Here is a 19,222-nt window from a genome sequence, read left to right as displayed (position 1 = left end):
ATTTGATTTGTTTAAATTTTTAACCATACAGGCAGAATTGTTTAATACTCCCCATTAACACTGTTAATTCTAACAAACTGAAGCAGAAATTCAAAAAATTAACAGCCACAATAGTTTTTATTTACAACTGAACTTTTTTTTATAAGATATTTACAAGACGACCGATTTTACACATTAGAAATGGTATCAAAAGTATGCATTACAGACAACTATGTGTCAAATGGCCATAAAACAAGGCTGAAGAATACAGACAAGCTTTTAATTTTTTTTTTTTTTAAGATTTTATTTTTTACACTAGCTTAAACTTGGTTAAAGAAAGCAAGGTTTTGAAACCAAAGAACAGTTCTAATAGGGAATTGCAGGGCCTTCCATTGCAGATTGGATTTCACAGTGTTGTAGCCCATACTGGGAGAAATAAGACTATTTTTCCACATTAACACTCACTGAAAATTTTACTTTGTACTTCCCCACCAGCATACTCCCTGCCCCCTCCCCCACCCCCATCTGTAGCTGATGACTGCTGGATAGATGTCTATTAAAGAGGATCATTTATAAAACCTGGCTGCCTGTCTGGATGGCAGCATGAAGAAGTGTTTAAAAACCGGCTTTGCACTGGGAGCTATGGCCAGTGGGACCTTAAGTCTGAGGTCAAGCAGCTGCCAGCAGATACCTCTCAGAGCTGGCTGTCACTGGGACTCAAAAGTATTCTGACCCCTGAAAAGCCACTAATGCAGGGTATAACCAGAATGCAAAACCTGCTTGATGCAGACCTGAAAGAGACAACATCAAGAAAAGAAACAAGGCTCAAGCTAATATTTGCCCATTTAACATTTTGGCTCCTAATTGCACAGAAATCCATTAAAGGACACACGCTATCATGCGAAAGCAGGACACCCAAGAACAGCCTTATTTAAAAAAAAAAAAAATACAGTGCCTAGCCCTAATTATACAGGCTATGTGGTACCAGGGCCCATGCTTCAAGAGATTTCCCCCTTTTAGGTGGGTTTCAGACCCTCTTCCAAACACCATTACTGTAGGAACCCTAGCATAACCCACTGCCGTGTCGCAAGAACCAGCCTCTCTTCCAACTTGCATAAGAATACACCCCAGCTCTTGGGGAAAAGAAAAAAAACAAACAAAAAAACCACATTTTGTATTTGTGCATTACTATTTATAGCCGTTTGAACCAAAGCAAGGAGAGAAGATTGCTGGCCTTAGACAACACTATGAACTCAAAAGGAACAACCAGAGGGGATCATTTCTTCCCTGGCCCGCTAACATCTTCAGAAATGAAGTTAGCTCCTCCCCGCAACCACACACCTGTCAGCGGTAGGACAATAACTGAGGAGCAATCAGACAGGCAAGCATTGTGCACAAGAGTAACAGGTGTTCTCTCTTTAGAGACCAAACATTCCTGCTTTGACTCCAGTCTGCTGTAAAGCCTGAAAGGCGACTGAGAATGTGTCGTCCAAATTAAAGAAACAAAAACAAAAAAACACTCAGCTCAAGACTTCAGCACTAGTTACACCTATACCAGAGCGTTTGGCATCACGCATTAGTGTAGGACAGCAACGAAGGCTCATTTCATAAAGGAAGCGAATTACTAGAGCTAAAGCGTAGGCACCATTCTAATTTCCTCTAGCCAATCCAAGCGGTTTACAAGATACATGAATTGCCAGCCAGTGCTGTCCTTAAACATTTAAATAAAAATGAACCACAATTGTGCGTCTCGAATTCTGTTTTCACAAACAAAAATGTTTAAAAAACCCTCCCCCCAGATACCCATTCAGTCTAGAACATGACATAGCTGCTGGCAAACAGTCTCATCTGCAGAAGCACTTTCACCCTGGGATTCGAGCAAGGGCAGTCTCGCTACAGAATATGCGCAGCTAACCCATTTCTGACGCAGGTAACTAACCGGGTGCGTCTTGTGGCGACAATGGGACGCAGGGCTCAACCAGCCGCACTCAGTGAGACACGGCACATTCAGAACCATCTGCCAGCCTCTCTCAGGGGAAGTGGGCATTCATGAAGTTAGTTTTCACCCATTTATTATAAAAGACCTATCTAGCACATCACAGGCACCCTATTGGAAGCCTGATCTGTCAGGCAAGAGGAATTTGCAGCCAAATCTACACTCTTAGGTGGGTTCTTTTCACCACAGAGTTTCAAAGTGACAGTGTGACAAGCTTGGCCTAACTCTGCCTGCTGGTTCCATCTGCAAGTTCTCGCTGCTGAATGTCTAAGAAAATAAACATCAGCTTCAGAGAGGTGACGAGCACCACACGCTGAGCCAACACACAGGCATCACCGACGGGGACCTGCAGGTGGGACAGGTCACAAGGCAGGCCTGTTTTTAGGCTTCCCAACCTTCACAAGGCCTCTTATGAACTGTAGTGGCCACAGCAGCTAATGAAGCTTAGGCAGAGAGCAAAAGGTGTCTGAGCTTCCAGCCCTGTTGTTCCAGCATAAAGCTTGAAAACTTGCTGCTAAGGAAAGCGGGAGGGGAAAGAAATAAATAAACCACAGTTAATCAGCCAGGTAAAGAGTTTTTGTGAAAACCAGAAGGATGGGAAAAAATACAGAGGCATGGAGAAAAACATCAGTGAATGAGAATATCCACGAGGGTAAAGATTCACGGGACTGAAAAACAAATAGTTCCTTGCCAGCCATTGCCAATGGCGTGCTAAGTCCATCGCAACGCTGCCCGGGCAGCTACTTTCTGCACGTTCGGTGAGGCGTCTGCTTCTTCTGCATCTCCAGCCGACAGCGGCTTCGTTCGTCCAGCCACGGCAGCTCAAAGTTCCTGTCACAAAGAGAAAAAGGCCTTGATCCATGATGAAAACACCCAGTTCAGAACAGGAGGTTGTTTTGAATGAGATGCTGTGGCTGAATTACTGCCCGCAACCCCCAAACTATATTGGATAATTAATCATAATTAGAGTTTATTTATTATAATCTTTGCATCAGTCAGTTTCAAAGCACTTTACAAAAGGAAGCCTAGAGAAGTGCAGTGATTTGCCCAAGGTCACCCAGCCATTGGAAGAGCTAGGACTAGACCTAGGTTTTCCAAGTCCTTGTCCAATGCTCTACCCTCCAGGGCACACTGCCTTCCCCATCAGATGAGGGTGTAAATCTGTACAGGACTAGCCTTCTGCACGTTGAATGCTGAGCACACGAGCCCCGACGACCGAAGTGGAAGCATTGTAGGCCCGCGATGGGCGTCCTGCTCTCATATGGTGTTTGATTCTGCACTGTAGATTCTAAAGCATCAGAGTGGGGTGGGAGCAGTCTTGGAAGAAAGGGCCTGGGAATCAGCAACTGTGTCTACAAGACTTCCTTCCGGCCCCTCTCCTCCAGCGCACACTTCTATCCTCTGTCTGGGTAGCTGAGAATTAACAGCATCGTCCACATTCAATGCTGTACTAGGCCAGCCTCTGGGGCGAGTTCTGTGCTGAGCTGGCCACACACAGCACAGTACTCAAGGACTGGCAGCACGCTGCCTGCAAACGTTTAGCCACTGGGTCCCACTTCACCTGAGCTGAGTACACATCCAGGCAGGAACACTGAGCTACTGCCCAGCCTGAATGACCGTTTCAGGGCTGTTTAGAGACTAGCATGGTGGCTGCGTGTGTTCTACTGAATGCCACTTCCAAAAGCATGGTCCAGCTTCCTTGCTGGATTCACTTTAGAGGAGCCCTGTTGGAAATTTACAAGCGAGAAATACTTACTGTGGGGTTAGTTTTGGTAATGGTCGGCCAAATGCTACAACAGGCAAGTAGGGGGTAATCAGCAAGCTTTCAACTATCAGGAGAAAAACACAATGGAAGAATGTTACTCAGCTGCATGGCTTATTTGTATGCATGGCTAGGTTACAGCTACAGACCCACTGATTTAGAGCAAGTGCTCCCCACCCTCGTCCCCCCCAAACCTGTCTGATAAGGAACTCACCATCATCTGGCTCAGGGAAAAATGAGGTAACTTCAGGCTCAGATTCCTGGATTCCTTTCTTTTTATACATTCTGAGCTGCAGTCGCTGTAGAATTCTTTGTTCCCTGATCCTCTGAATATCCCACCTGGAAAACGTAAAACAAGCCCCAGCAGTTAAAAATCCTTATTCAATAAACTATACTTGGTGGTACTTTGAGCTCCTTGGATGGATGGCCGTAGAGCACTTCCCTAACATCCACTGATGAGGCCTCGTGACTAGGTATCTGCTCCATCTGCAGCCACCATCATTATTCTAGGGCTGAGATAACAGAGAACACACGCACACCAAGTAGCGTGAAAGGGCTTCTCCTCCCAGATGTTTTTTCTGTTCTCAGATCCATGCACTTTCCTGCGGACACAGATGCTGGTGCACGAACAGGAGATGGCCAAGCTGGCTTCTGAGTACAACACAGGGAAGAATCAATCTACTGGCCAGGGGGATGCACTAGATGACCTACTGGGTCTCATCAACCCCTAATATCTATGACCCCCCATGGCTTATGACTGTCATTACAAACACAGAGTTCATAGATGGAAAGGCCAGGAGGGACCATTCTGATCATCTAGCCAGACAGGCCAGAATATTTCCCCCAGCAGTTCCTGCATTAAGCTCAATAATTCATGGTTCCACAAGAGTATCTTTGAAAAAGACACCCCGTCTTGACCTAAAGACTCCAAGTGTTGGAGAATAACATCACCTGGAAAGGTTTCAGAGTAACAGCCGTGTCAGTCTGTATTCGCAAAAAGAAAAGGAGGACTTGTGGCACCTTAGAGACTAACCAATTTATTTGAGCATGAGCTTTCGTCAGCTAGAGCTATCACCCGGAAAGCTGCTCTGATGGTTCAGTTACCCCCTCTGAAAATCCTGCAGCTCATTCCCAGTTTGAATTTTGTTTTTAACTTCCAATTCCAACCACTGCCTGCTAGGCTAAAGACCCCTCTGAGATGAGAGAGGGTGTGGAGGTACCTGAAGACCATGTTCAAGTCTCATCTCTCAACCATCTCTTTGATAAGCTAAATAGATCAAATTCTACGAGTCTCTCATTATTCGGCATGTTTGCCAGACCCCAGATCACTCTTGGGCTCTTCCCTGAACCCTGCACTAACTGAACAGAGGAGGGGAGTTTAAAATAAGAGAAACACACTAAGAACTAGAACAAAAAGCTCCTGCTCCACAAACTTCTGATACATGGCATCCTTCCTCTTCACTTGTGGGTGCACGTCTGAGTCTAACTCATTTTTAGAGCGGCCCTGGAGTGCCAGAGACCGCAAAAGCCGTTACTGCAATATTCAGGGTGGGAGAATCTTTGCCCTTACCTTTTTCTTCTCTTCTCATCCAGCTCCAGCTTCGCGTGCCTTTTGGCAAATACACTGTCATCTAGATTCTGGGAAGATAAGAGCAGATGTTAGCCTCTCCTCCCCCACAACAGGCATGTGCTTGTTCATTCACCACTGCAATCCACTTTCCCTGCAATGGAGGGAAGGGCTGCAGAGTGACTGTACCACAAACACAACACAAACATCCACAGGAAGGTACAAATCCAAATCCAGGTTCTGCGGTGAGTCACCTCTCAGCGGCCACACCCAGTTGTAAAACTACAGCAATTATTTACTCGAACAGTTTAATAACAGTCAAGAGTTTCCAAGGTTTTACCATTATTTAATATCAGCTCATCAAGGAGGACTGCTCATGAAAAGGTATGAGATTCCTGCCCCAGACAGGAAAACTAGCATTTCCCTATTGATCAAACCATACTAACGACCCCACAGACACAAGTTCAAGCTTTAAAACAGACCACTGGCTCAATGGTAAAATGGGTATTGTTACATCTACAAGTTGTACACATGCAGGCCCACAGCGATTTATTCTCTTTGGTCTCCTTCACCAAAACCAATAATTGATTATGTACCTCCAAGAGATCTGAAGGGTTTGAGTCTCTGAGGGGCTCCACAGCATGGTCCCTCCAAGAAGGAACTGTGGAAGGAAACAGAGTTAACATGGGTCAGTGTTTTCACAGGCCAGAAGAGACCTAATATATAACACAGGGCACAGAATTTCATCCAGTTACCACATTACTCTCCCAGAGCTGGGAACAGAACCCAGGAATCCTGATTTCCAGTTCCCTGCTGAAGCCACTAAAAACATGGCCCTCTGTTCTGCACAGATGCTTCTGTTCAAAAGGAGCAACTCACCATCAGTCAAACTGCTGAAAATGGAAACTCTGCTTCCTGAACTCAAGGAAATGTTTAATTAGATCTTAGCCTGTAATATATGTACTCATCATTTGCAAGCTTGATTTACGTAGCTACTCTGACCACAACATGTCACATCCCCAGTGATCCAGGAACTGGGAAGAGAGTTTACCTTTAAGAGAAACCAAACAATTGGATTAAAAAGAAGGGATCAGTTTGGTATACCACACATGCTTAAACTGGAGAGTTTCAAACCTAATTTAGTGCCAGATCTGTTCCTCTTTTACATGCTAACCTCACACACCATAAATCTGTGTGGGGACAAAACCCATCAATAGAACAGTGCTTGTTTTAAAGCGGTCGCTGTTTAAAAGGATCAGAGAGGTGCTGTGTTTAGAGAGAAGGCAGAAAATTGGGGTTATATGTTCAGCTGGCCTCAACCCGGCCTTGTGTGTCATGCATGCACATTTATTAGGGTTTGTGTTTTCCGCATCCAAGTTTGAAACCAGGTGCACGTGCAAACTGAGAGGCTGCTCTAAATATTGCTGCTTACCCTTTAAGGGCCATTGTTCGTGGAGACTCCCTTCTCTCTACAGATCAGGGTTACTTTATCATCAAAGCAGCTTGTTGTTGCTAGGGAACCTGGACTCAGAACTTGGCAGGTAAGAAAGAAAATGGGGAAAGTGGATTTTCAGCTCATTTGCCTGAAGAGTATTTATGCCGTGACCCATTCCATCCCTGATGCAGAATAAGGAACTAGCCCTCTCCCAAGACACCCCCAATCTTGGACGCTTTGCCAGGAGAGCTTTCAAAACAGATCTCAACCCTGGGATCATGAAGTATTTCCACAAAGCTAACCCAGGTTTTAGCTGTTAGACACTCAACAAGATTTAGAGGCAGGAGAACATGGGAAAAACGTAGGCCTCACATTAATCCCTTCTCCTTACAAATCCCCTCACTGCTCCATTGTCCTGATTTTCACAAGCGGCATGATTCCGTGAAAATCACCACCACCACTGCAAGACCAAGATACAATTTCTCAGCAATGAACAGCAAGGTGCTTCCCAATTCCACAGAAATGGGCATGGAAGTTGCCATGTAAACAAAGAGGCTTAAAAGGCAGCCCGTGAACTGGCTTTGTTCAAATCATCTCTGCCTTGTAGGTCAGTGCACGTCAGTCCCCGGGCCTGCCTCAGCACAGGGCGAGTTCAAAGCATGGATGGTCAACTCGTGCTTCCTGACTTCTGTGCACTGAAATCAGACCCTCAAGGTCACTTCACCCTAGCTGGTGTCGGGTTATTTCTTGTTTCAGGACAGAGAGGGGAGATGCCACACAAGTTTGGCACACTTGACCAACAGCTACTGCCAGTGCCAACAGCTCTGGAATCCAGCTTGTGCGAATGTCTGGTCTGGCCGCAGGCCACCTTACCCTCCAAAAGGCAAGAGACAGGTTCCCGAGACGTTACTGAGGAGACAGGATTTGACTTTTGAAGTGATGGGAAGGCAGAGAGGAGTTGGGGGTGGCAGGGTCAAGGTAAAATACATCAGAAAACACCCCTCTCCCCCAAGTCATGGGATAAGAGCAGCTGCCTGCTCACAAGCATCGCCTGTCCACACACCTCGCTGGGCAGCAGACCTCACCGCTCCTGGACCTCCTCTAGACAACGGCTCTGAAGAGAGCTGGATGTATACTGCCTGCCAAGAGCAAAGCAGGCTGGGATTGTGGGATCTTAGTTCACTTTGCTGAGCAGCAGGCAGAATGCTTCTGTGCAGCTGCAGAAGATGGCTGGAAACTAAAGGAAGGGCGATCAGCGAGCAGGGGGTTCACTTTGACACCCCTGACTGGTTTCTGTACCAGGGATCGTGTGGGTCACCAAAAGATTCCTTCTGCCCACCCAGCCATCATGAGGCAGCAATTCGATGTGTCGACTGTGACAGCATGGCCTGGTGCGTGCCCGTGAGGGCAAAGAAGGGAGTTCACCTTGCAGTCAGAGGCGTGGCTTGCACTAGCCATTCCTCCTAAAAGCAGCCTACCGTGAGCCCTAGTGTAGACAGGGCTCTTACAGCTGCTGGCTTTTGTTGCCATTGCATTGGTCAGCGCTGCTCAGAGCAGGCCTAGAAAACATGGTGATTAAGATGCCAGCAGCTACCAGTGCCTTGTGCCCACCACCATTCCTGCTGTTGCTTTCACCTCTGGAGTGAACACGTGGCAGTAATGGGGGACGCTTTTTAGGAAGAAATCCCAGCGCAGACAAGGCTAGAGTGAAGGCCCCTTTACATAATGGTCACATTAAAGATCTCAGAGCTGAAAAGTGTTTGTTTTTTTTAAGTGAAAACAAAACCAGGGACAATCTACATCCCGAGATGCACTCTGCCTTCATAGGATCACGTAAGCACTATGCAAAACACAGACAGAGCCACTCTCGGGCTTACAGAAACCCAACTGTGGCTTTAAAGCTCCTTCCACAGCTGCTAGTTTGTTACTAGCAGACACCTCCCACAATCAGGGAATGACAGAGCACTGCTTTGTGGTAATTCCACCTATTTTCACGTTTGCCGAGCATCTGTCCAGTAGAAGGGTAACACTTCAGGTGGCAAGCACCCGTGTCAGACTGACCATTATGCAGCTACAAGCAAGTTTTTGTTCGCTTACTTGCTACAGTCTCCTCCTTCTTTGGAGAGGGCTCTCGTAACGGCAACGGTGACGGGGGAGGTTGATGCCAACGACACAAGTACATTTCGGTGGTTGAAAGGTACGGCAGATCTTCTGTCTCGCTGGGGAAACTTTTATCCCTGGGGTGGGCACTGGGACTTTTCAATGGGGTGGATGGTTTTAAGGGAGCGTCCACTAGCGATCTGGCTTTTTCTGGAGTCTCTTGACTCCTCAGTTCACGTCTGCAAACAGTTTCGGATAAAGAGCTACTTGGCTCCTCTTTCACTGGAGAGTATTTCAGAGTTTTATTCTTGACTTTTGAAAATTCGGCCACCAGCTTTTTAACTGGAGTTTTCCTCTCTGCACTTCCAAACGCTGACTTCCTGTTAAAGAAGGGAGAGAGTTTAACAGCCTATTCAGCTAGCCTATTGCAAGAGCAGGCTACTCATTTTCCCAGCATCTGTATTTTTTACTGTGCATGCCAGAAAGCTAATGCTAGTTGTCCCATAATCATAGATTTACATTGGTATAGTCTAAATGTATGTCCCTTTGCAGAGATCGGGCAGCAAAGTTTGCGAGAGAGGCAACCGAAGGCTGAGGAGTTTTATTTCCAGGAGACTGGTGCATTGAGCTCCCTGAGACTACTGCTTTCACTCTGGTACGACAGGAGCTGTAACCTTCCACGGGTAGCCCCTGACAGAGTGTGTTGCAATACAGCAATCCAGCTTCCAGAGCCATGGATGACTGGAAAGAGCTGCAAAGTGACTGCTACCTGCACAGTGCCAGACATGGATTAAAGGGACACTCCCAACTGATGAGAAGGTCGCTGATCTATTTTTTGAGACAGCATGCTTTAAAAAAAAAAAAAAAAAAAAAAAAAAGTTGGTCTTAAAAAGAAACGAGCGGGCTTTTCCCTATTCCCCTGATAATCAGAAGGGCCTTTTGGGTGGATCCCTCAAGATCAACGTCAAACACACGCCTCCTCCCCCTTCCCATACACACCTGCCTGCTCCCTCATTAGTTTCAGCTTTGCTGTTATAGCAAACACCCTCTCGCAGGGCCTGGGGAAGAGCATGCTTGCGAGCTCCCCACGATCAATGCCTGAGTGATGAGAGACAGCATGGTCTGGTGGCTAAGACACTGAACTGAGAGCCGGGAGACCTGGATTCTATTCCAGGCTCTGCCACTGAAATGCTGCACAACATTGGGCAAGTCACGTCACCTCTGTGCCTCAGTTTCCCCTCCTTACCTGAGTCAGTCTAAAAACGTACATATACTAGACTAGAATGTACTCATATTAGTGCATGAGACAAATGAAACAGACCATTAAGAACAGAGTTAAACTGTCAAATGCACAAGTTAACAAGTTGGGGGAGGGGAGAACAAGAAAAATTACTTGGCGGTAGGTAAGTTTGAGAGAGAGAAAAATCCGATTTTCAAGGTACCAGTGTCCTCTTAAAAAAAAGAGAAGGGTATTTGGGGACATAAATGTGAACTTGGGAGCAATGAGTGGCCCAAAAAAACATTGCCACGCAAAGTTACAAACCTCTTGGACAAAAAATGGGCTAACCCACTTGGTAAAGGAGGCAAACTCACTCCCTGTCATATCCTCTGGATGGAAGAATGCCTTTTATTTCAAGCCAACATTACTCAGATAACTCAAAGGAGCAAATCCACAAGTGGGCTATCCTAAGTTATCCCTGACTTACAAAATCCAGGCATATTCTTTGTTCTGCATCTAATATGGATGGTACTTGCTGCTTGGTATTGGAACACGTATGCGAACACCTAGCTCTTCTCTAGCGCTTTTCAGCAGTAGATCTTACAGCACTTTAGAAAGGAGGTTGGGATCATTATCCCCATTTTACAGATGGGGAAACTGAGGCACAGAGCAGGGACACAACTTGCCCAAGGTCACTCAACAAGCCAGTGTCCTATTTGTCAGGCTTTTTGGTATCTGCCAAACAGTTAAATGAAAAGCTGACATGAGTTAGTGTTGGAGAAATAGCATTAAAGCTACAATGATCTTTTATACAAGCGATGTGACGGACAGCAGATGCGTATATACACACACAGGCCCCACTGCTGTGTGGCAAGCCCTTATGAAGAATAAGGTCGTGAAGTGGTCCTGTACCTTTTATGTCCCTTTCCATTTCTTCCATATGAGAAGTGTTTTGGAGGCAGGGGCTGGGATGTGTCCAAGAGATCCTGCTGGCATTCAATCTGTAGTTTCTCAGATGCTTCTGATTCAGCCTTCTCTTCGGTTTCATACCCTTGAAAAATCCTGTGTTTCTCTCTCTCATTATCCTTCTTCACCAGCTGCATCCTCCTTTCCATGCGCTCAATCCGAGCTAGGAGCTGAAAGAAGAACCAAGGCCAACACTTACGCTTTAGCCGGCATGTTTTCATCAGAGAAGAATTACACCAATTCCAGTTTGATTTTAAAAAAACAAAGACACCCTAACTTATTTGCCTCACACCACACCTGTTCTGGTATTTGTGCCTTGCTGTCCACCACCTCTGAGCTATAATTAAAATCTTTCTCCAAATTTTACATAGAACAAGACATCACAGAAAGGAAGACGACTTTATTTCAGTATTGTCACTTGTTTCAGGTTATACCCCCACGGTTTTCCCAACGCAGGTTTCAAGGAAGATGACCAGTATGAATTTCACCTCTAGAACTGTGAATATGGCTGTGGAGTGATCAGATGAATTAGAAAGACACATTTCTGATCCCCATTATAAAGCTGAAAATCCTGAGGCCGCACCTCTCACTTTAGAGTGAAAATTACAGCCTCAGATTTAATATTTCAGACTCGCTAAGGCACAGCGCAATTTGGCTTACATAATTCAACTCCCCTCCCAAAGCTACAGAGGGAAGAAATCAGGGGACAGCCCACATGGGGAAAAGGGCAAAAGAAACAGGGTTGTAATAAGAGATACCTTTACAAATAAGAAAGTGTTTAGGGGTCAAATTTTCAGAAGCACCTAAGTAAATCTAGAGCCTCAATCCTATTGATTTTCAATGGGGCTTAGGCACTTTTGAAATTTTTACCCGTTCTGTTTACCCACAAGAAGTCCGGACATCTCAGCTCCAAAACCACCACATTTTTGCATTCAAAACTCAATAAAATATTCACTTGTAATTTGATTTATTGCTTCCCCTTGTTCCCCAACCAACACCATTTGAAGATCCAAGAAGGGAACAAATGTTTACAAATCATTCCAACTGACAGATATGGTGCAGTTTTGGGTGCTCTCGAACTTTGCACATCACCCCTACATTCAACTAGGCCAGGTAATTTGTAATTAGGTCCGAAGAATATCAATTTAAAATAGATTAGAAAGAAAAGAAAAGAGGCTTACCAAAGCCTCTGATTAAAATGCAGTAGTGTTTTATAATTCAGACAGATCTGTAATTGTGTATGCAATGCATTCCATAGATCCATCTCTTCCTCCAGGTGCTTTTGAAAAGCACATGTTAAGTGAGAGACACACAAGCCCCAATGACTTTCAGTGTGGCTTGTGCGCCTCTTTCAGTGGGTCCTGCAGTCCCAAATCATGCTCTCTGTGTGCGCGTGCACGTGTGTGCACATGAGCGTGCGAGAGAGAGCATGAGCGCATGCCACCTTTAACCTTCACACCGTTCCACAGAATTGAATCATATGGACACAATGCACCAAGAAAATGAATTTTTAGCTTTCCCCCCTTCCAGTTTTCCTCAGCTTCATTACAAGAGAGAAAAGAAATTCAGTAGTGTCCTTAATTTACCCCCTGCTTTGCCTAGGTACTGCAGGTAGGGGACATAGCCTCTGGAATTGATTATGCATCTACAGACAGCAGGAGGGACTAGAGAGCCAGAGAGAATTAACTCAGATGTGCTTGTATCTCTGTTTGACTCACAGGCTTATCACACATGGCTTGTGTGTTCTGTTTCCTTAATTTTTTTTAAACTCTCAGAGAATCCCACGTGTCAAAACTCCCATCACACCCTTTGACTGCAATACAGCAGCTGCTACCTCCATGTTGGTTAACTTTACTCAGACCAACACCAGGAGATGTTTTGACAGTGCCTCCTTGCACCTCAGATCCTATCCCACCTTGCAGTCAGCATACGCCAGTAAAATACTGCCCGCTGGCTCATGCCATTCCTTTGGAAAGCAAGGAAAATAACCCCTCACTCACTCGTAGGGTGACCAGACAGCAAGTGTGAAAAATCAGGACGGGGGTGGGGGGTAATAGGAGCCTATATAAGAAAAAGACCCCAAAATCGGGACTGTCCCTATAAAATCGGGACGTCTGGTCACCCTACCCATTGGATATGCAGCCCTTTGAAGATTTTTGCAAAAAAACAAAACTAGAATACCCTTTCTGTAGGGGGACAATTATAGGAAGGGGAAGAAATGTATTTTTAAGTTGCTGCAGGCTTGCAGATTATGGACAGGATAGTGAGACCAATCGACTTTGTGACGTTTTAAGGGAGCAGAGGACTATTTATGGGTCTGCACTGAGAAATCTGCACCAAATCGGATAGTTTTAAATAACTCCTGCTTGCAGGGGAAACGCTAACAAATATTCATTTGGTTCTGATCCAGTGGGTCTTTCCAAATCTAATCCCCTCTGCCCCATGAATATCTCCATGCTATTTTGGGAGGGGGGGAGAGGGGGCACCACTGCTTTACAATTAGCCTTCCCCCTCAGCCCTGCATTTGACTAAGGAGCAAACCCTGCATTAGTACAGCTCTGCAAGTGGGCCAGGCTTCCATTCTCCTATCAGCAAAGCGGGTCAGCAGTATCCTAGTCTGGACCCTGGCCAGGTTTCTGTACATTGCCACAGTACGTGTGAAACATTTAAAGGAGGAGGAGGAGGAGGAACTGAGGCTGGTCTCATTATAGCACAAGGGGGTGGGGAGTGGGAGGCTCCCTGGAGAGGAGCAAAGAGGAGGGAAAGAATTTGCTCTGGGAAGTGGGGCGTTTGTTATCCATTTGTAGTAATTACAACAGCGGCAGTTAAAGGGCCCGCTGTGCTCTCCTGCCCCGCCACCCAGATGGCTCGCTGCAGCCCTACCTCCATGCCAAGCATATGTAGGAGCCCCATACTGGGCCCCTTTAATTTAACCCTTCACAAACTATATCGCTCCAGCCTTAACCCGACCATAATCCCTGATGGGCTCCTTTAAATTAACCCGTTCCTCTCCCTGGCCTTTTCTAATCTCAGCCCCATGGCAACCGGACCCCAGCCCTTTAACCCTTGGGCTGCCCTGCCCCTCCCCCACTCATTGACAGTTACTAGCCCCCTTTAGTGCCCTCGCCCTGTCCCGCTGCCCGTTAACCCTTTGGTTGCAACGCCCCTCTTGCCCATTAACCCCTCGGGGGCCGTGTGCCAGCAGCCCCACCCCCCCATTAACCCCTTGTCTCCTGCAGGCTGCTTTGCCTATTAACCCCTTCGTTATGGGGCTCCTCTTCCCATTAACCCCTGGGGCGCCGGGTGCCAGCAGCCCCACCCCCCCATTAACCCCTTGTCTCCTGCAGGCTGCTTTGCCTATTAACCCCTTCGTTACGGGGCTCCTCTTCCCATTAACCCCTGGGGCGCCGTGTGCCAGCAGCCCCACCCCCCCATTAACCCCTTGTCTCCTGCAGGCTGCTTTGCCTATTAACCCCTTCGTTACGGGGCTCCTCTTCCCATTAACCCCTGGGGCGCCGTGTGCCAGCAGCCCCACCCCCCCATTAACCCCTTGTCTCCTGCAGGCTGCTTTGCCTATTAACCCCTTCGTTACGGGGCTCCTCTTGCCCATTAACCCCTCGGGCGCCGTGTGTCCCCCCCCACTAACCCCTTGTCGCCGGGTCCGCGCCCCTTTCCCATTAACCCCTCACGTACCGTGTCCCTCTCGGCCTTGAGCTCCTCGATCTCCTTCTCCTTGGCCTGCAGCTGCTGCTGCTGCTGCTCGATCAGGTCCAGCTGGAGCAGGAGGATCTGCTTGAGGCAGGCCGCCTGGTTGGAGGAACCCCCGCCGGCCCCCATGGGGCTCTTCCGCACGCCGCTCTTCCACTTGCTCTCCGAGGCCGCGGCGGCCGCCGCGGGAGGCGGCTGGCCCGGCTCCGCCGTGGCCGAGGCCGGCGGGGCCGGGGCCGGGGCGCTGGCCGCGGCCGGGCAGCCCTTGTCCTTCGCCGCCACCTGGGAGGCGGTGTGTCCGGGCAGCACCGCCTGGTACTTGGGCCTGCTGCTGGCATCCCCCACGCCGGCCTGCTTGCTGCTGGCCGGGGGGCAGGGCAGGGGCACCAGGCCGCCCCAGCTCTCCTCCTGCTGCCCGGGCGCCCCGGCCGCCGCCGCCGGCCCGCCCCCGCCGCCGCCGCCGCCGCCTCCGCCCCCGCCGCCGCGGCCCTTGTGTCCCCCCAGCGGGGGCGGCTCCTTGGGCTTGCGGGGCGGCTGGCGGGGCAGCGGGGCGGCCTCCCCGCCCGGCTCCTCCTCCGGGCCCGGCTCCAGCGCCAGCCCCGGCCTCTCGTAGTCCAGCCTGTCCGCGTTCAGCGCCGTGGCCGCGGCCGCCTTGAAGACGGTGGATCTCATGGTCATGGTGCGGCCTCCGCGCCGCTCCGGGCCCGGGCCAGCTGCGGGACGAGGCCCCGGCCGCTACCGCCCGGCGCCATGGGCCGGCGGAGAGCAGGAGCGCGGGGCCGGGCGGGCGGCGCGCTCCATGCGGCGGGGCAGCCGGGCTAGCGGGCGGCCTCCGGCGGGCTCATCCCCGCCCCCGGGCGCAGGCCCCGGCCAGGGGCTCCCCCGGGGAGGGGCGGGCGGACGGAGCCTCGGCCGGGCGGGGGCGCCCCCTGCTGCCGGGGCGGAGACTGCGGGTGGCCGGGCCCGGGTGGGTGCCGCCGCCCCCCCCCCCGCCGGGAGGGGCCGGATCCCGGTTCTCCCCCCCCCCGGTGCCCGATCCCGGGTCCCCCGCCGGGAGGGGCCGGATCCCGGTTCTCCCCCCCCCCGGTGCCCGATCCCGGTGCCCCCCGCCGGGAGGGGCCGGATCCCGGTTCTCCCCTCCCCCCCCCGGTGCCCCCCGCCGGGAGGGGCCGGATCCCGGTTCTCCCCTCCCCCCCCCCGGTGCCCCCCGCCGGGAGGGGCCGGATCCCGGTTCTCCCCTCCCCCCCCCCGGTGCCCCCCGCCGGGAGGGGCCGGATCCCGGTTCTCCCCTCCCCCCCCCGGTGCCCCCCGCCGGGAGGGGCCGGATCCCGGGTCCCCTGCTAGGGGGTGGATATTAGGTGTCCCGGGGCCGCTTTCTAGGACGCAGCTAGATCCCGCCCCCCCCCGGGGCGGCTCCCCCCTGACACCCCCCCCCGACCGGCTCCCCGGACCCCCCCTGACGCCCCCTCCCGGGCTCGCTCCCCGGGCCCCCCCCGACACCCCCCCCGACCGGTTCCCCGGGCCCCCCCGGGCCGGCTCCCTGGACCCCCCCCGACGCCCCCCCGGGCTGGCTCCCCCTGCCGGCGGGACGGGGCGGCCCCTCTCTCGGCCGGGCCGGCGGCGGCTCCGTCTCTCAGCGGCCGCCGAGCGCCTCCATTTTCCCTCCGGCTCTCGGCGGCGCGCGGGGCCGCGGTTGCGGGGCGGGGGGGGGGACGCGCGGGGCGGCCGCGGCCTCGCTCCTCCGCCGGGCCCCCGCTCCCGGCCCCGCCTTCGCCGCCTCCCGCCCCCGGCTCGCTCGGTGCCGCCGCCGCCGCTCGGGCCCCGCTGCTCCTCGGTGCCTTTAAACCAGCCTCCCCCTGCTCCGCGCCCGGCGCATGCGCCTGGGGCGGGGGGGTACATGGGAGGGGGCAGAGAGGGAAGGGGTACGTGGGGCGGGGAGGGGTATCTGGGGGAGGGGGGAGAGAGGGAAGGGGTACGTGGGGCGGGGAGGGGTATCTGGGGGAGGGGGGAGAGAGGGAAGGGGTACGTGGGGAGGGGCAGGGGGGTATATGGGGAGAGGAGGAGGCAGAGAGGGGAGGGGTACATGGGGGAGGGGGTACATGGGAGGGGTACATGGAGGAGGGGGCACAGGGTACATGGGAGGGGAAAGAGGGGGAGGGGTACATGGGAGGGGGCAGAGAGGGGAGGGGTACATGGGGAGGGATGGGGTACATGGGCAGAGGAGGGGGCAGAGAGGGGAGGGGTACATGAGATGGGAGAAGAGGGGAGAAGGGTACATGGGGAGAGGGCACGGGGTACATGGGAGGGGGCAGAGAGGGGAGGGGTATATGGGGAGGGGCAGGGGGTACATGGGGAGAGGATGGGGCAGAGAGGGGTAGGGGTATATGGGGAGGGGCAGGGGGTACATGGGGAGAGGATGGGGCAGAGAGGGGTAGGGGGTACATAAGAGGGGAGATAGCAGGTGGTACATGGGAGGGGAGGGAAGGGTTCATGGGGAGAGGAGGGGGTAGAGAGGGGAGCGGTACATAGGGAGGGGGCAGGGAGTACAGCGGGAGGGGTACATGGCAGAGTGGGAAAGGGGGAAGAAGGGAAGGGGTAGAAGTTGAGGAGTGGGGGTAAATGAGAGGAGGAAGGAAAAGGGGGGAGACGGGGGGGCAAGGAAAGGAAGCCAAGGGGCAATGGGTGTAAGTGGGGGAGGGCAGGGGCTAAAGGAGCCAAGGGGTAGGCTGTGGGAGGAAAGGGCAGGGCAGTGCCCTACTTGGGGTGAGCTTGTCCTGGGCAAGGCTACGGCCCCGTTCTTTGGGGGCGGATAGAGAGGCCAGGCGGTGAGGTCTGATTTCCTGGGTGCTCTGGGCATAGCCCCTGGTTGGAGGGGGCAGAGCTCATGCGCTGCATTTCGTTCTGGTCGTGCGATCAGGCTTCCCCGCTTCTTGCTGTCCTGTCGTAGAAGGGATGGTTGCTGGTCAGGATGAAGACACAATGGCTTCTTTATCAGAGTTTAGTCTAAATTCATAGTGGTCCCATGTAGGAATAAATAACATGCAATGAAACGATCCTGAGCCAGTACAATGTACTCTACCGAGTGATATAGGAATAAGGAACCTCCAAAATATTTTAATCATAATTGTTTATAAGGTGCTTTCCCACTGCACTACATGTAGCATACCATAGCCATCGCCAACCACTCTAGTACCAGAAAATGCACAATATAAAAAACGTGAGACACTCAAAAGCTGAAGTAAAGGGTTGTGTGTCTGGAATGTGTTCAGCGAGACGATGACAAAAAACCCCAAATACACAATGATAACAAACGTATCTTCTGCTGGGGCCTGTTCCTCCCAGGCTGGGCTGTCATTCCATGTCATTAGATCACATTTGCAAAGCACCTCATGATGTGTGTTAGGTTTGTGGGGGGTTTTATATAATTGCAAAATTGTCACACGTCTAGGTTCCTGGTGCCCTCTGGGCTGCCATCAGGTAACGTGGGGGCAGGGCCCAACTATGGCATACATAGGGGCATAAAGGGGTAGGACGGAAAACCAGGGAGACTCAAAGGCCCCGATCTTGCATGGTCTCTGCACTGATACCTATGGGGCTTCACACAGGCTTCCTTATGGCTTCTGGGGCCTCCTTCAGGACTCCATCAGAGGGACTCCTAATTGGCCTAAAGGGTGGCAATGCAAAGCACTCCAGTCCCCTGAGTTTACATGTATTGCTTCAGTAACTAGAGACCCCAGAGCACCAGCAATCGATACCTCAGTGTTCACCCCTCACCAGAAATAACGACTGCCCCAGGGTCCAATCCCATATCCCAGGAGTGGTCTCCATTCCCTCCAATGGTCCCGTTGACTTTAACAGGGCCTTTGTGTCAGCAGAGTGGGCCAGATCAGGGTTCACTAAAGGAGAAAAATTCCTGGTTTCATTTTATACTGTCACCAGGTGGCAGCTCAACCCCCCTCCCCTGCAGCATGGGGGAGCATTGGCCCCACTATGGGGGTCTGTGTGGATTTGTCCCCCGCATTCCTCTCTCTGCCATTGTTTGGTTGATTTTTTTTCCCCCTGGTTCGTCCCAGTTTCTTTATCTTACTGCTTTTCCCTCACACGCCTGCTACCTGGTCCTGCCCCTGCCTGGCCCCAGCCTTCCCCTCACTGCTTCCACTGCATTCTCCTCAGCCTTTCCCCCCTTTCCCTCCCACTGGTCATTTTCCAGTTCAAACCACCAGCCCCAGCTATCTCCTTCCAGCCGCCCAGCTCCCAGTTCAAACTGCCACCCCCAACTGCCATGGAGCCGTCTGAGCTTCTGGACTAGGGACCTTATCCAGCATGGCAGACTGGCTGGATCAGCGCCCGGTGCTGAATCTGCAAGCTTGGGGTGTTTGCCTGCCTGCGAGCTTGGGCCTTGCAAGGTATCTGCTGCGCCACTCTCTGCTCTAATCCTGAAAGTACCAGGCTGCACGGGAAAGCCTAGTCAATTGCACCGTCCTGTTGGC

The 19,222-nt window shown here is 51.4% G+C and overlaps 1 protein-coding gene across 1 annotated transcript; it reads right to left on the bottom strand.

The window, feature by feature from the left end:
• Positions 1-98: 98 nt before the first annotated feature.
• MSL1 (MSL complex subunit 1) lies at positions 99-15,775 on the bottom strand. Its single transcript, XM_073326429.2, has 8 exons — positions 14,718-15,775; positions 10,971-11,194; positions 8,837-9,219; positions 5,901-5,965; positions 5,308-5,375; positions 3,952-4,076; positions 3,732-3,804; positions 99-2,806 (listed from the first exon to the last, which is right to left on the bottom strand). Exons 1-8 carry the CDS (start codon positions 15,408-15,410, stop codon positions 2,716-2,718), a joined length of 1,722 nt encoding a protein of 573 aa, XP_073182530.2. The 5' UTR covers positions 15,411-15,775; the 3' UTR covers positions 99-2,715.
• Positions 15,776-19,222: the final 3,447 nt, after the last annotated feature.

Source organism: Lepidochelys kempii, chromosome 27 (assembly GCF_965140285.1).
Source record: "Lepidochelys kempii isolate rLepKem1 chromosome 27, rLepKem1.hap1, whole genome shotgun sequence".
Lineage (NCBI taxonomy): Eukaryota > Metazoa > Chordata > Testudines > Cheloniidae > Lepidochelys > Lepidochelys kempii.
This window is presented reverse-complemented; position numbering and strand designations above follow the sequence as displayed.

Bases quoted from the DNA above. Each gene is read 5' to 3' on its own strand.
- MSL1 (XM_073326429.2), bottom strand. From the start codon at position 15,410: ATGACCATGAGATCCACCGTCTTCAAGGCGGCCGCGGCCACGGCGCTG. The intron at 11,195-14,717 runs GTACGTGAGGGG...TTCTTCTTTCAG, and splicing joins TCAAGGCCGAGAGGGACACG to CTCCTAGCTCGGATTGAGCG. The intron at 2,807-3,731 runs GTAAGTATTTCT...TCTTTGTGACAG, and splicing joins TTACCAAAACTAACCCCACA to GAACTTTGAGCTGCCGTGGC.